The sequence below is a fragment of the Peromyscus maniculatus genome, chromosome 22 (genome assembly GCF_049852395.1).
Source record: "Peromyscus maniculatus bairdii isolate BWxNUB_F1_BW_parent chromosome 22, HU_Pman_BW_mat_3.1, whole genome shotgun sequence".
NCBI classification, from domain to species: Eukaryota; Metazoa; Chordata; class Mammalia; order Rodentia; family Cricetidae; genus Peromyscus; species Peromyscus maniculatus.
In genome coordinates this window covers 44,373,443-44,387,695 of record NC_134873.1, presented here as the reverse complement: position 1 = coordinate 44,387,695, position 14,253 = coordinate 44,373,443, and the positions used below count along the sequence as shown (strand labels likewise).

Genomic DNA, 14,253 nt, shown 5'->3' with positions numbered 1-14,253 from the left:
CATTGATCTACAACTATGCAGTTCAATACATCAAGCAAGAGGCAAATATTACTAAATAAAACTTATATAAAATTAAAAGTTCAGTTCCTCTGTTTGGACTGACGAATGTCTTCTTTAGACAGCAGGGATGCAAATATTCCTACTGCCTCTGATTGTTCTACCAGATGGCTTCTCAGCTTAATGCTCAGCACACTTTTCCTGAAATGGGCCAGATAACAAATATTTTAGGTGTTGTAAGCCCCACAGTCCCTCTTCCAACATCCTAACTCCACCATGATTACTACAAGAGCAACCTTAGACAACATGTAAATGGAGATGGCTGTGTACCAATAAAACTTTATTTACAAAACCAGACAGTGGGCAGATTCGATCCATGGACAGAAGTTTGTCAACTGCTGACTCAGAACCCTAAATCTGGATGCTCCAAATCCTAGCATTAAATCTCTACTGTTGATTATTAGCTATGTGATCTGAAGAAGTTTCTATAACTCTCTTAGCTCTAATTTCTAGTGTGTGAGACATGAACAATATTAAGACATTTGATAAAGAGGGTGGAGAAACTAACTAGAAATCATATATATAAATGTGATTGGCTTTTTAGAAAGAAGCTCCTCTTCTTTGTCTCATGACCTCTAGGGCAATCGCAGAAGTTCCTGAGCACATCTCCTTCTTGGCTTCCTGTTTCTATCAATTAACTCCAAGTTCAAGGATGGAGAATACATAAAACCTCAAAAGCCCCAAGGCAGATTTCTTTCATCTGGGGACCTTTCCTGAGCTTCAGCAGCAGTCAGTATGGGATGCTTAAATGCCCACAGAAAAACAAGTACAGCTTCAGAAGGTAGAAAGTCTTCCTTGATGTATTCTACCTTTCTTCAAATTATTGTGATAAGCCCACACTTTTCACTTTTCCCCATAAGACAGGCAGGGGCAGGCTTGGAGTATACTGTCCCAGCACCATAAGCTACAAGCACAGGTCCAAAGAGCCAGCAAACATCAGCATTCTCCTCCTCTCTTCTTTTTGACTCCATGAAGTCAAGGACAGAGAGTGGGCTAGGCTGCACCCTTTGGCTGGAGTCAAGGAAAGCAGAGGGTGTTCACCTTGCTGCACTCAGGAACACAGAGAGCTTCCCAATGCTCCTCAGTCTTTGCCAAGTGCACTTCTTGAAGTTCCCAGAGTCAGCCACGCATTCATGGCCTGGATGTACCCTAATTTCATGCTGCTGAAGCAAATGTTGTCGGTCTCTACCACGGGCTTGTACACTCAAGCCTTGGCTGGCATGTGCGTGCATGCGTGTGCGTGCGTGCGTGCGTGCGTGTGTGTGCGTGCGTGCGTGCGTGCGTGCGTGTGTGTGTGTGTGTGTGTGTGTGTAAGCACTTGCTCATTTCCTAATCTCCCTTGCTACTCTCCCATGACTATGAGAGGCTACACTCTCCGTCCCCGCTTATTGAGAACATCACAGTTCTCCTCGGATTCTTTCCAACTGCCTTCAGACTCTTCAGCAGTTTCTTCATCAACAAACCAGGTCAAATAGGTACAAATCACAAACCCTGAAGGAACTGGACACACATCCGTGATACCACATGTGGTAAATTCAGAGAAAGAAAAGAAATACATCTGTGGACTCCAATGCTGGAAAAGGGCTCAATTTTAACTCTGAGTTCTAAACTGGAACACTTGAACTAGCAACAAATAAATATCCTCTTAATACTTATCATTTCAGCTGTTGCAGCTGAACCGTAAAATTGAAATATTTATTTTTCAAATAAGAATGGATGGTTGTTTAATAAGTTCAGAATTATTTGGGCAATGACAAGGAAAATAAATTCTAAGGAACTGTGCAAGTGTTTCAAAATTCACATTGGCAGGTCTCAACGATTTCATTAAAGCCTGGACGTCTGCCCTGATGTCATGCTAGACATCAGATCTTGTCACACTTTCACAAGTCTGTGGCTAGTTCTCCAAGTTTACCTAATCTGCAACCTTCCATGTGAGAATTCTAACCAAACTATGTCAAGTAAAAAGTCATTGACAACGAATTCTGCATCAAAGCTCTTTAAGATAATTGTTGCTTACATTGGAAACCTATTTAGAGGTTTATGTAGTTCAAAGTAGCTGAGAGACACCTGTACATGATCTGGACATTATCAACAGTTTGGTTTGCGCCCCAACATTCTAAATCCTTACATCATGTTTTCAAATATGACTTGTATGAAAACTTTACAGTCTAATTTAGTCAACCTCCAAAAAGCCCTCTGGTTAGGTGCCTGTCTACTTTAGATCCGAGCCGCTCACAAAAGAACACAGAAAAGAGAAAGAAAGAAAAAAGACTTACGTGCACAATTTCCTAATCTGCATTTGTCAGTTTGTAAAGGAAAACAGGAGTCATGAGTAACAATGCTTCAAAAGGCTTACATTCACCAAAAAGGACTTCCTTTCGTCATTTCTATATCACAGCTCAGACAGAGTTAAGCTGCGCTAAAGCTGAAGGACCATGTCATTGGGAAGAAGAGTGTTTTCACTTGATCAAATGTGAGGCCGGAAAAGCAGGCTGCAGCTTAATAAACACGAAGTCCACATTAGAAGAAATTCAAAGGACCTAGCTGGATGGACACATGCAGAATCACTCTTCAAGTTACCTTTGTATCATTGTATACAGTTGTTTTTGTTTTGTTTTTGTTTTTTTTAATGTGCATTGTCTACCTACTTTCCTAATAAAAAGGTTACAGTGAAATATGGCTATCTTTGAAAATTCTGCAGTTGGAGGCCTGGGGAGATGGCTCAGTGGTTAAGAGCTCTGGTTGCACTTCCAGAGGACCTGAGATTCTATTCCCAGCATCCACATGTTGGTGCATAACTGTCTATAACTCCTGTTCCAGGAGATCCAGTACCGTCTCCTGGATTCTGTGGGCACCAGGCATATAGAGGGCACACAGACATATGTGGAGACAAAACATCTACACACGTTAGAATACAAAACAGTATTTTTAAATCCGCATTTAAGGCCAGGGAGAGAGCTTAGTTGGTAAACTGCTCACCCCGCAAGCATGAGATCCTGAGTCTGACCCCAAGAATCCATGTAAGAAAAATCCAGGGGTGTGGCTCCAGCTTATAACCCCAGTGTTGAAGAGGTACTTCAGCACAGAGAGATGGGGATCCCTGCGAGTCACTGGCCAGCCAACCTAGCTTACTTGATAAGCTCCAGGCCAGTGAGAGTCCCTGGCCCCAAAGGGCGAGGTAAATGGTGCCTGAGGTATGATCTTGTCTACATACAGACACACATATACACACCACACACATGCACACACACAGAGGCTACACTTGCAAGGCCTTTTTACCTCAGGTGCCTCCAATCCAATTGGCATACAGATTGCATAATCTATGTTGATCATATAAATACCCTAGTGAATATCCTGGATTCATTTTCATGAAGAGGGGGCCTCTTGGGTTAAATCATATTTCAATGTTAGAATATGTGGCTTCATGGGAGACTTTTACCTTTACTATATAGGAAAGAAAACCCCAGGGACATTCCCCCCAAACCACTAGCATCCCTTCGGGGGCCTTTTGTAGATTCAGAGGACATTAGAACAGGGCCAGAAAATCTGAAATGCATGGGCTTCAGAATGATTTTTCCAGGCTTTTCCAACTGAGAAAGTACAGTGAAACCTCATAAAAACAGACTCTGGTGACTCAGGATTTGCAATCATTAAAGGCAGGAGCTGAGACCAAGTCTGAGCTAGCCTAAAGAAGGCTTAAAGATTCATGAAGAGGAAAAAAAAAATCTGTTTTTATCTCCCAGAACCACAAAGGACTGATGTACCTATTTCAATAACTGTTTTCTCCCCACCTTCCTTTTTTGTTGTTTGTTTGTTTGTTTGTTTGTTTTTCAAGACAGAGCTTCTGGGTGTAGCCCTGGATGCCTGGAACTTGCTCTGTAGACCAGGCTGGCCTCACCTGCCTCTGTCTCCTTAGTGCTGGGATCAAAGGCATGAGCCACCACGGCCTGGCTAACTCTTTTCATTTTTATCCAAATCTATTCCCTCTTTATGATTATGCCCTATTCTGTGTTTTTGCTGTGAAGGACTTTTGAATGCAGTTAAAATGCATCTTGGAGGCGGTCCCGTGATATGGGTTTAGTTTACCATATTGGCTTGGTCTCCCTGCTCTTGTCCTTTTTATTTATGACATTTTCTTCCATATTTTCAGCATCCACTTGAATATTTTCTTCTTTTGGATAACCCCCCTCCCCCCCAGACACATGATCAAAATATAGAAAGCCAAACTGATGATTACTTACGAACACAGCTTGAAAAGGTAGGGTCGGGCCCAAATCCCATTTTGCAGGAACATCGGTAGCTGCCCATGGTATTCAAACACTCACCATTAGGGCACACACCTTGTAGCTGACATTCATTAATATCTGCAAGAAAGCAAAAGCCGTTCAGAAGGAGCAGCCAGCCAAGCCCTGGTATGCAGATTCCGGCTGTTCTCATGTTCACTTTCTGCTTTGCTGTGATAATCTTGGTTAAAGTAAACAAAGGGAGAACACAGTAGGAACAGAGGAACTAAAATTAAAATGACTGGGTCTTCATTAAACATTTGCAGTTGTATCACTAGTTCTGATGCACATACTAGTCTTAAGTGCACCAGCAGACAAAACTAACCAACGGGGCCATCTTCACAGAGCTTTTATATTAGTGTATGCTGAGCATTGTGGAGCACATGGGTGAGGCAACAATCCTTATTCTGGAGACACTGACAGCCCAGCTGTGCATAGAATATGTGAACCGCTAAAGTAGTCAAGAATAGTATGGTACCCAAACCAGAACTACTAGAAACTGACATTCAATTTGGAAACTGCCTATACAGACAGTCAAGAGACCCTGAAAAGGGTTAGAGGCAGTGTTGGGGGGGTGTGAGACTTCATCAGGGTAGAAGTTGGGTGCATGTGCGTGAGGGGGTGCTGGGATGGAAGGAATATTCACATGGGTAGAGACTGAAGCATGAGCATAGAGATTGGCCAAGGGACTTGGTAAATGGTGAGTCAAGCCACTGAATGGAAATAAGATTTATCGATAAGATAAATAAGATTTGTCAACAAGATAGACAGCTGCACACAGAGCTGGTACATGCCCGGCTGGACTTGGATTCAATCTTACTAGAACAGAAAGCTATACTGAAACATTTTGAGTAGGAAAGCTCTGTTATCCACAGTAGACACCAGGGTAGTTCACCTGGCCAGCCTATGGCTTGGTGAGCAGAGGACACAGGACAAGCCACTGAAGGATGGCGAGCCACAGTGGTGAGTCGGTGATGAGCCATGTGGGCAACAGTCAGCATAATCAGGAAGATGAGGAAGGCACAATTCATTTTTTAAAAGAACAACTGACAGAGTATGACACTTGACCGGGCCACCCAAGGCTAGACAGAAAATAGGGAAGAGGACTCAAAGACGTCCGGAGGGCTTTAATAAGAGAAAAGAGGAAAGGCTTGTGAAAGGAGAATGCTTGAAGATGAAGAATTCAGTTTTGCAGCTAAAGGTCACATTGTGACACCCAAGCAGAAATATCCAGCCGTAGAAGATTCTGGAACAAAGTGAAAGAGATATATAGTATGCCGGGAAACATAGAGACTGCCCCACAGTCCAGTCCCAGGGAAAATCAAAATGAGCTGAGAGATAATCTACAAATGTGGTTACGAGTAAAAACTAACACAAAAGCTTATATAGTCCCTTGTAAATGTAATGAAAAATGAAAAAGAAGGAATAAGTTAAAAATGAAAAGCCAGTAGCCATTTTTATTTGATCCAGTGTGGGCTATGAAGCTTAACAGTTAACAGATGTTGGCTGTTAGAGCTTCTACGTCAAGCAATATTTATGTCTTTCCATCAGGAATTCTTCGGCAATCTTTTTTATGAAGGGTCTTAAAATATTAATTTCCTAAATTAAGATTGGATGCAATGTTAGAAAAATGTTACAGAATCGTCATATAAAAGTGAAATACTTCCCTTGATTAAATCATTATTTAAGAAAATATTATTTAAACATGGATGCTAGATGTTCTAAAAATTCATACTTATCTGTGTTATACATATTTCATCTAAGACACACTTTTTAAATTTTTACTTTTTAATTCTTTTCTGTGTATATTCATTGTATGAGGTATTAGGTTCTGTGAGGACACTTTCATATAAGTATATGTTATATGATGAACAGTTTTTTAGTTAGGGACAAAATGGAACTTGGTACATGACATACAAATGAGAAATTAGCACAGACATGTTATATAAGCTCTACAGACTGCCAACTGGGATGCATCAGGAGACAGGGGCCGCTAGATTACACCCAGAAGAACACCAGGCCCAGCACCTGGTGGTCTTCTTCTTTATCAGGCTGTGCACTGTGCTGTAACAATCATTTATGTGTAGCATGTCATTGAAAATATTCCCCATAACTCATTCTTCTTAAGAAAATCACCATGAAGGACCAGGAAGAGAGCCAAGTCCAGTTGGAGCTTACACAGTACAAGCAAAGACCTTATCATAGGATCCAAGTAAAGCCTGAGGTTTGGGTAGCCAGCCAGTCGGGATCAGAAACACCAGACCAAAAAAAAAAAATCTTCATTTTTCTATTTCTCTCTCACATCTGTACTGGACTATGATTGTTAGCCTTCTATTCAGTGGCATTTCTACAGTACATTCCATGATCACTTCTTGGGAATCAGAACCTTCCTTTGTAACAAGGCTTTTAAAGGGCCTTCATCTGGCCTCACTGTTGCTGTCAGGTCAAGGTTGAAGGTCCTCCATCTTCTGACCCATAAATGCCTCATTTATAACAATTGACATCCATCTTCTGACTCATGAATGCCTCATTTATAACAATTGACATGAACTCCTTTCCAGTGCTTCTCCTTTGGACCTTCCATAGCACAGATCACAGCCTTAACCATGATGCCTTGGGACACAGGGACTAAGAGTTCAAACTAAACAAGTAATAATAAGGACCAAGAGACCTATGGGTGGAGATATGAACAGGCAAGTGGAGGGCGGGAGTCATGGAAATGTCTCCTGATTTCTGCTACTCTAATAATCTTAGGCCATCATATCCCAACAGCCACTGCCCCAACTGACACTAGGAACCTTGAAACATGACCTTTCTGAACACACTCACAGCTGCCAGGAAGACTCCTACCTCCTTCAGCAGCTGATTGGTTCATATCTTAGCATATATTTCTTACAACATCGTGACCAGAGATGCATTATATTGATATTATGTTTCCCCTATTTATTTTACCTGCACTAAAGTATCTCCATCTGAAGTACGTAGCTAAATGTATTCAGGTGTGTTGGCACATGCCTAGAATGCCAGCAGCCATTCGGAGATGGAGACAGGAGGAGTATATATTCCAAGTCAGCCTATCTCTGAAAGAAATACATGTGTTTGGAGAGCTGGGAAAGGTGTATGAAAGGTTTTGGAGGGAGGAAAGGGAAGGGAGAAATGCTGTAATTAAAATACAGTCTCAAAAAATAAGTAAACTAAACAAAACAGAAGAACAGCATGTGTGCATATACTATTATGTAGTCACCACCAAGGTCATGATTAAGAACTTTTCTTCAGAGGCTGGAGAGATGGCTCAGAGGTTAAGAGTGAGTACTGCTCTTGCAGAGGACCCAAGTTCAGTTCCCAGCACTCTTGTTGGCTACTCAACTCCAGCTCAAGGAGACCCAACACCCTGAGGCCTCTATAGACACCTGCACTCATGTACATGCCCACACACAGACATGCACATAATACATATAACTGAAAATAAAGAAATAAAATTTAAAAGACATTTTCATTGCCTTAGAAAGCTCTATCCGGCCCCTTCCCAGGTGAAATCTCTGCCCCCATGGCTGGTTATGATTCTGATAGCTGCCAGCTTGCTTATTCTTGTGAATCATGTTGCTTATCTAATTTATTTTACTCTTTACTATGAAGTTCTTCAGTGTTGTTGCACATAATAGCTCAGTCTTTTCATGGTGTATTATTTGTTATTCTGTGAGGAAACCAAATGTAACCATTCTAATACTGCATTTGGTTTTGTTTCCCATTTGAGGCTATTATCATCAATGGTCTGTGAGTATTCATAAACACATACATGTACACACATACACACTACAGTAACTACCTATATGTACACCTATAGGAATAGACAGGAAGACTCAGTACTGATTCTCTTGAGCATATATTTGAGAGCAGAATTTCCTGGCCACTAGAAAAGGCTTATATTTACTTTAAAAAGCTATCCAGGAATTATGCCAACTTCCACACCCAGTTGATAAGTCCTTGTCAACTTAGTATCAATCTTTTGACTAAATTCAGTCATTTTGGCAGAGGGCAGTGTTGTGTCATTGAGGTTTTAGTCTGCTGTTCTCAGATGAGAATTGATGCTGAATATTTTTTCCATACTTTTTAGCCATTGAGATGTAAAACATCTTCCGCTGAAGTGTAAACACTCATAGGAAGTGTTTATAGGTTTGGAGGATTGCTGCCCCCTTGGTCTTGCTTTATTTTGCTTGAAATGATGTCTCACTCTGTCATCCCAGGCTGACCTAGAATTCATTGTGTAGCTCAGGCTGGTCTCAAACCCACAGCTATCCTCCTGTTCTACCTTCTGAAGTTCTGGGATTTTAGGTGTGAGCCACCATGCTCATCTATCAGAGGGAGGATGGTCTGTGATCCTCAAAGAGAGATGTGATCCACTCCTGCCTAGAGAGCATCTGGCTGTCACGAGGACTGGGAAACTCAAAGAGGATGGATATCAGGGATACTAGACATTCCGAAAGCAATCCCCTTGACAAAGGTTTGCTCTACCCAGACTTACAGAATGCACCGAACATTTCAGATGTGCAAAAAAAATCATCTGAAGTAAGGCAGGATGAGGTGGAGGTGGGAGCTGGCTATGTAAGACTGTCTGGTTTATTCCACTATGTCTCTATCAACAATGTGCAAATCAAACCTTGGGAAGGATTTCATTCATAAATTATCAGCATCCGTAGGTAAGCGATTACATCAAAAACTATATAGACATGTTCTCTTTTTTTTTTTTTTTTTTTTGCCATCCTGTCTTCCATCCCCTGCTATATTCTGAGAGGTGTATAGATGGTCTATTACCTTTGTGCTAAAGGAAAATCAAAAAGCCAAAAGCTTGTCATGTATGACTGTTCATTTAGTGTTTCAGAGATCAATAAGAAACATGAACTATCATTCAAAAGACCTTCTGAGGTAGTCAAGTTCCTCTTGACTTTTCTAAATAAAGGGAAAGGAACTGCAGATCCACAGGCAGATGGGGGACAAAACACAGGTTATACTGAACATATCACATCCAGATAAAATAAGCTTACGGACCACTCTAAGCGAAGATGGTAAGGGGCCAAAGTTTAACAACCATATGAAATGTGACTGGCAAATTGTGAATCATAATTCCACCCAGACTTCAATTCCTAAGGCTATTTTCCTTACTTAAGAAAAGCTTCTCCCAGCACCACACACATTCAAGGAGAAAATCTTCTAACTCGATTATAAAATATAAGTAACTGACCCTTGCCAAATACAATAGAGATCAGAAACCTCACATTTTATGGGGTCAACCACATTTCTTTAAAGTACTCAGTCTAAGCCAAAAGTACTTTAATACTCCATTTAATAAACAAAATAGGTAAACCATTGGATTTATTCTTTGTTCTTCCTCTACAGGCCACCATGGTCTCTGACAGTCCATAGGGACCCTATTCTCATCAGGAACAGCAAGTGTTATGATACAGCACGTGAGAGGCCTTGGTGGGTGGAGCCACACAGACAGCACTCAGTGAAGAATTGTTGGGAGAAGCGAGAGGGAAAAAGAGAGACAGGGACGGGGAGGTACGCGCTACCTTGTAGTGAGGGGGGAAGAGAGAGAGAGAGAAAGAGAGGGAGGGACGGAGGGAGGGAGAACAATGGGGAGGAGTCCTTCCTTAAAGGGAACATAGGATGACATCACGACACTAGGCAGGCCAGGGTATTAGCCGCTTATTGGCCAGGATTCCAAGACGTGGGTCTGAATACTAACAGCAAGAACACTGTACAAAGCACCACTCACTTGGCTCAAGAACCAAAGCTAAAATAGAGGCAGCAGGAGACACACACCTACAGCCACCACCCCGGCACATACTCCTGTCTCCAGCCCCAGGGCTGTGAGGGCAGGCTAGGAGTTCACAGAGGCAAAGGGGAGAGGCTGACATGGCCGCGTCAAGAAAGCAGAACTCGTGAAGCCACATCCAGCTCACAGAAAGATTTACATGTTTCTCCCCTTCCTGAAAACACTTGCAAGTGGCTTTACCTCTACAGCCTACCAGCGCAGCTCTGACTTTCTTGAGAAGATCCAGAATACAAAACCATCTAAGTGGTTGAATATTGGCCACATCACATAACTTAACCTAAAGACGAATGGTCTTCTAAGGGCTGGGGATGTTACTCAGTGGCAGAGAGTAACTACCTGGTATAGACGATGCCTTTAGTTTGATACCCAGCCATGAAGAAAAAAAAATAATGTTAAATAATCTACTGTTGAGAGCTCAAAGGTCCTTGTGCTCACAGACAGCGCTAGGGAAGGCAGGAATGTTAAACACATAGGGTTGTCTTTTCAAGAGAAAAAAATCTATAACTTGTTTTCTGGCCAGAAGGCTAGAAATGGAGATGGCTAATAGCCTAGGTATCTGTTGTGTTATCTTTTGTGCCAGGCCATACCTATCTCCCTCAAGCACAACCAGAACTGGACGTGGCTAACAGCTCAAATGACCTCTGCTCTATCTGAATGACCAAGACCACACCAGATCCTCCCTTACACCCTTAAGATGACACATACAGCCTATCTATACAGCCCATCTTCATGTAAGAAGTGAGATGTACTTTGAGAAAAGTTCTGATGTAATCATGCCTCCTTGTGCACAGGGGATTGTGTTACACCAGGAAACTTTTTTCTAAATTGTATTCTACTTAAATATAAACTGCCTGGTGGCAGATGTGCTCAGGAAGTCTGAATCAACACTAGCTATGCATCATCTTGAAATGGATTTCCTTCTTGTCTCACATGAATGGTTACTCTGCCAGCCCTAGTGTTTGCAGAGACCACCCCAAAATCTATTAACTAGAGAGAGCTAAAATATAGAATTTAGGAAAATGTATGAGCAGAGATCCTCCTCAAACAGCCTAAGGCTCCAGTCCTGGAGAACAGTATAAATAAACCAATAAGATATAACATGACTCTTCCTCCTGTGCATTTATACATGCACAGCTCAGCTGTGACCCTTGAACTTCAGGACTATGCTGGATGGGTATGTATACCATTTTATGGAATAATTTTTTTAAATCGCAAATCACTTTTTAAAGGAGTAAGGGGCTGGCAAATCTAATAGTAGAAATATCCCATTAAGACCCAGCCTCTGGTATAACTAAGATATTAAATTTTGTAACATGGAGCAATTCACTAAAATTCCCCCCATTTACATTTCCCACCCTTGAAACATGAAAAGGCTAATAGAGATGATCCCCAAGTTACTTGTAGCTTAAATATTCTTTGACTTCGAAACAATCTGCCCGCTTCTAGAGTTGAACATGGTAGAGGATAAACCAAGTATGGCCTTTGACTCACGACACGTTGAATGGTGTAAAGTATACTCATGAGAAATACATATACATTTACACATCTATTTTCCTACAAGAAAATATGTATGTTTAACCAAGTGAGTAATAATTCACCACCTTTTCCATGACACAAGTTGACACATGACATGAGGTGTGTCTGGTCACTAACAGGCTTTGGGTACAAGCTGACAGTGGCACTTGAGGATCTTTATACAGTGGGGAAACCATAAGGCTTTCTAGAGACCCAGTTGTGTCTGCTTAGCCTTGCTGATGGAGAGAAATCCTAACCCAGAATTCCATCAGCAGCAGGACTTGCATTTGAAGACAGAGAAAAATGCTTTGAGACCAATGTTTTCCTCAGTCAGATGGATGCGTTAGCTATTTAAGAAGATACATTGGTGTGCTAGACAGTTTTATGTCAACTTGACACAAGCTAAAGTCATCTGAGAGAGAGAAGGGAACCTCAACTGAGAAAATGCCTCCATAAGATCAGGTTGTAGCTAAGCCTGCAGGGCATTTTCTTAATTAGTAATGGATGGGGGAGGGCACAGCCCATTGTGGTGGTACCGTCCCTGGACTGGTAGTCCTGGGTTCTATAAGAAAGCAGGCTGAGCAAGCCAGGAGGAGCAGGCCAGTAAGCAGCACCCCTCTATTGCCTCTACATCAGCTTTTGCCTCCGGTTTCCTGCCCTGTTTGAGTTCCTGTCCTGATTTTCTTCAGTGATGAACAGCAATGTGGAAGTGTAAGCCAAACAAACCCTTTCCTCCCCAACTTGATTTTGGTCATGGTGTTTCATCACAGCAATAGAAACTCTAAGACAAATGAGATGCGGAAATGGTTGTCTATAAAGTGTTTGTTGCACAAGTGTGAAGATCTGAGTTCAACCCCATTGTCCACATAAAAAAGTTAAGCAAGCCTGCATTTCCAGTGCTTGTGAGGCAGACACAGGAAGATCTCTGGGGCTGGCAGGCCAGTTAGCATAACTGAATCAGCAAGCTTTGGGCTTAGTGAGAGACCTTGTCTCAAAAAATATTTGGTAGAAAGCAATTGAAGAAGATGTTCAATGTCAGCCAGCCTTTGGCCTGCACACATATGCACTCATATGCTTATACACACACATGAACACACACACACACACACACACACACACACACACACACACACACACACTTCACTTAATTTAGGTAGGGAAGACTGCTCTCTAAGAGGACACAGGTATGTAGCAGGGCTGCAAGAAGTCAGTGAAGAATACAGCAAAGGATGGGGGGACCTGGAGATGCTGTATAAAGACCACAATCGATAGTATCACCTCATCAGTCAAAATAAAAGCTGATTGCCTACATGCTGTTAAGTGAGAGAGGACAGACACAAAAGAATACATACTGGGTTGGGCATAATGGCATAAGCCTATAATTTCAGCACCCAGGAGGCAGAGGATCACATATTCAAGAGTATTGTGGACTCCATAATGACTTTAGGGCCAGCATGAACTACCTAGGAGAAGCCTATCTCGATGAAGGAGGAGGAGTAGGAAGTAGAGGAAGAAGAGGAGGAGGAGGAGGAGGAGGAGGAGGAAGGAAAAAGAAAAAGATTATGACAAGAAGGGGGAGGAGGAGAGAAATAAAAAATAATAAAAATTTTGAAAATTTTCTAAAGATACAAAACTAGTCTATGGCTACAAGAGTTAGAATACTGATTACATCTGGAATAGAGGAAGAAAGTGAATGAAATTCCAGTCAGGAAACAGGGCAATTCCAAGGTACAAGCTATATTCTGTGTTGACCTGGGAAATAATGATACAGGAATGTTTGCTTTGTGATAATGTGTTGAACTAGACAATCTTTTGACTCTACCTTGGTATCTGTGCATTGGTCTACCTGTGGATTACACAACCATAAAAAGGTTGTAAATGAAATCATTTCATATATAATATAATATAATATAATATAATATAATATAATATAATATAATATAATATAATATAATATAATAAATATAATATAATCACCAGGTGAGTCTTATTTAACAAATATGATCCTTAAAAATGTGTAAGTTATTTTTTTGAGTCTAAATAAAATTTGGTCATAGGCACACTTTAGGGAATACCTATAAAGAGCCAGTCAGTGGAAGTTTTGGCAATGAGTATCATTGCCATGAATGTATCAGTTTTGTTCATTATTTTGTTAAAGCAAACAACCAGTATAATAATAAAATGCTAACAAAAGAAAGGTCCATGGACAACTCCTTTATAACTCCTTTGAGAGGCTCATCCTGAGTCAGTTATAACTCAGTGAGTTTGGAGAGTGAATTAAGCTAATTACATCCTGCTGACTCAAACTGCTGTCTGAGTATAGGAACAATATCTTAGCCACAGTTCATGACACAACCTGTGTGGAACAGTGAATCATTGGGAAGGTTTTTAAGACTATCCTTGAAAAGCTAACATTTATACCGTCAGTGATAAAAACTCTAAGACATTACATATTTACATATTTTGACACAATCTGTACCACTTTTGGCAGGTGATTTTAAGGTAGAAAACAGTTTTGGTTTTTTTTTTAAACTTATTTTCTTCCTTTCTTTTTTTTAATAT

At 41.2% G+C, this 14,253-nt stretch overlaps 1 protein-coding gene across 7 annotated transcripts in view; it reads right to left on the bottom strand.

Moving 5' to 3' along the window:
* Window positions 1-14,253, bottom strand: part of Ltbp1 (latent transforming growth factor beta binding protein 1) — a 399,391-nt gene that overhangs the window by 133,929 nt on the left and 251,209 nt on the right. For all 7 annotated transcript variants that reach the window (XM_006984834.4, XM_076558654.1, XM_076558656.1 and 4 more), the window contains one exon: window positions 4,299-4,421. In XM_006984834.4, the coding sequence (XP_006984896.1) occupies window positions 4,299-4,421 (123 nt within the window). The remainder of the gene's footprint in view (window positions 1-4,298; window positions 4,422-14,253) is intronic.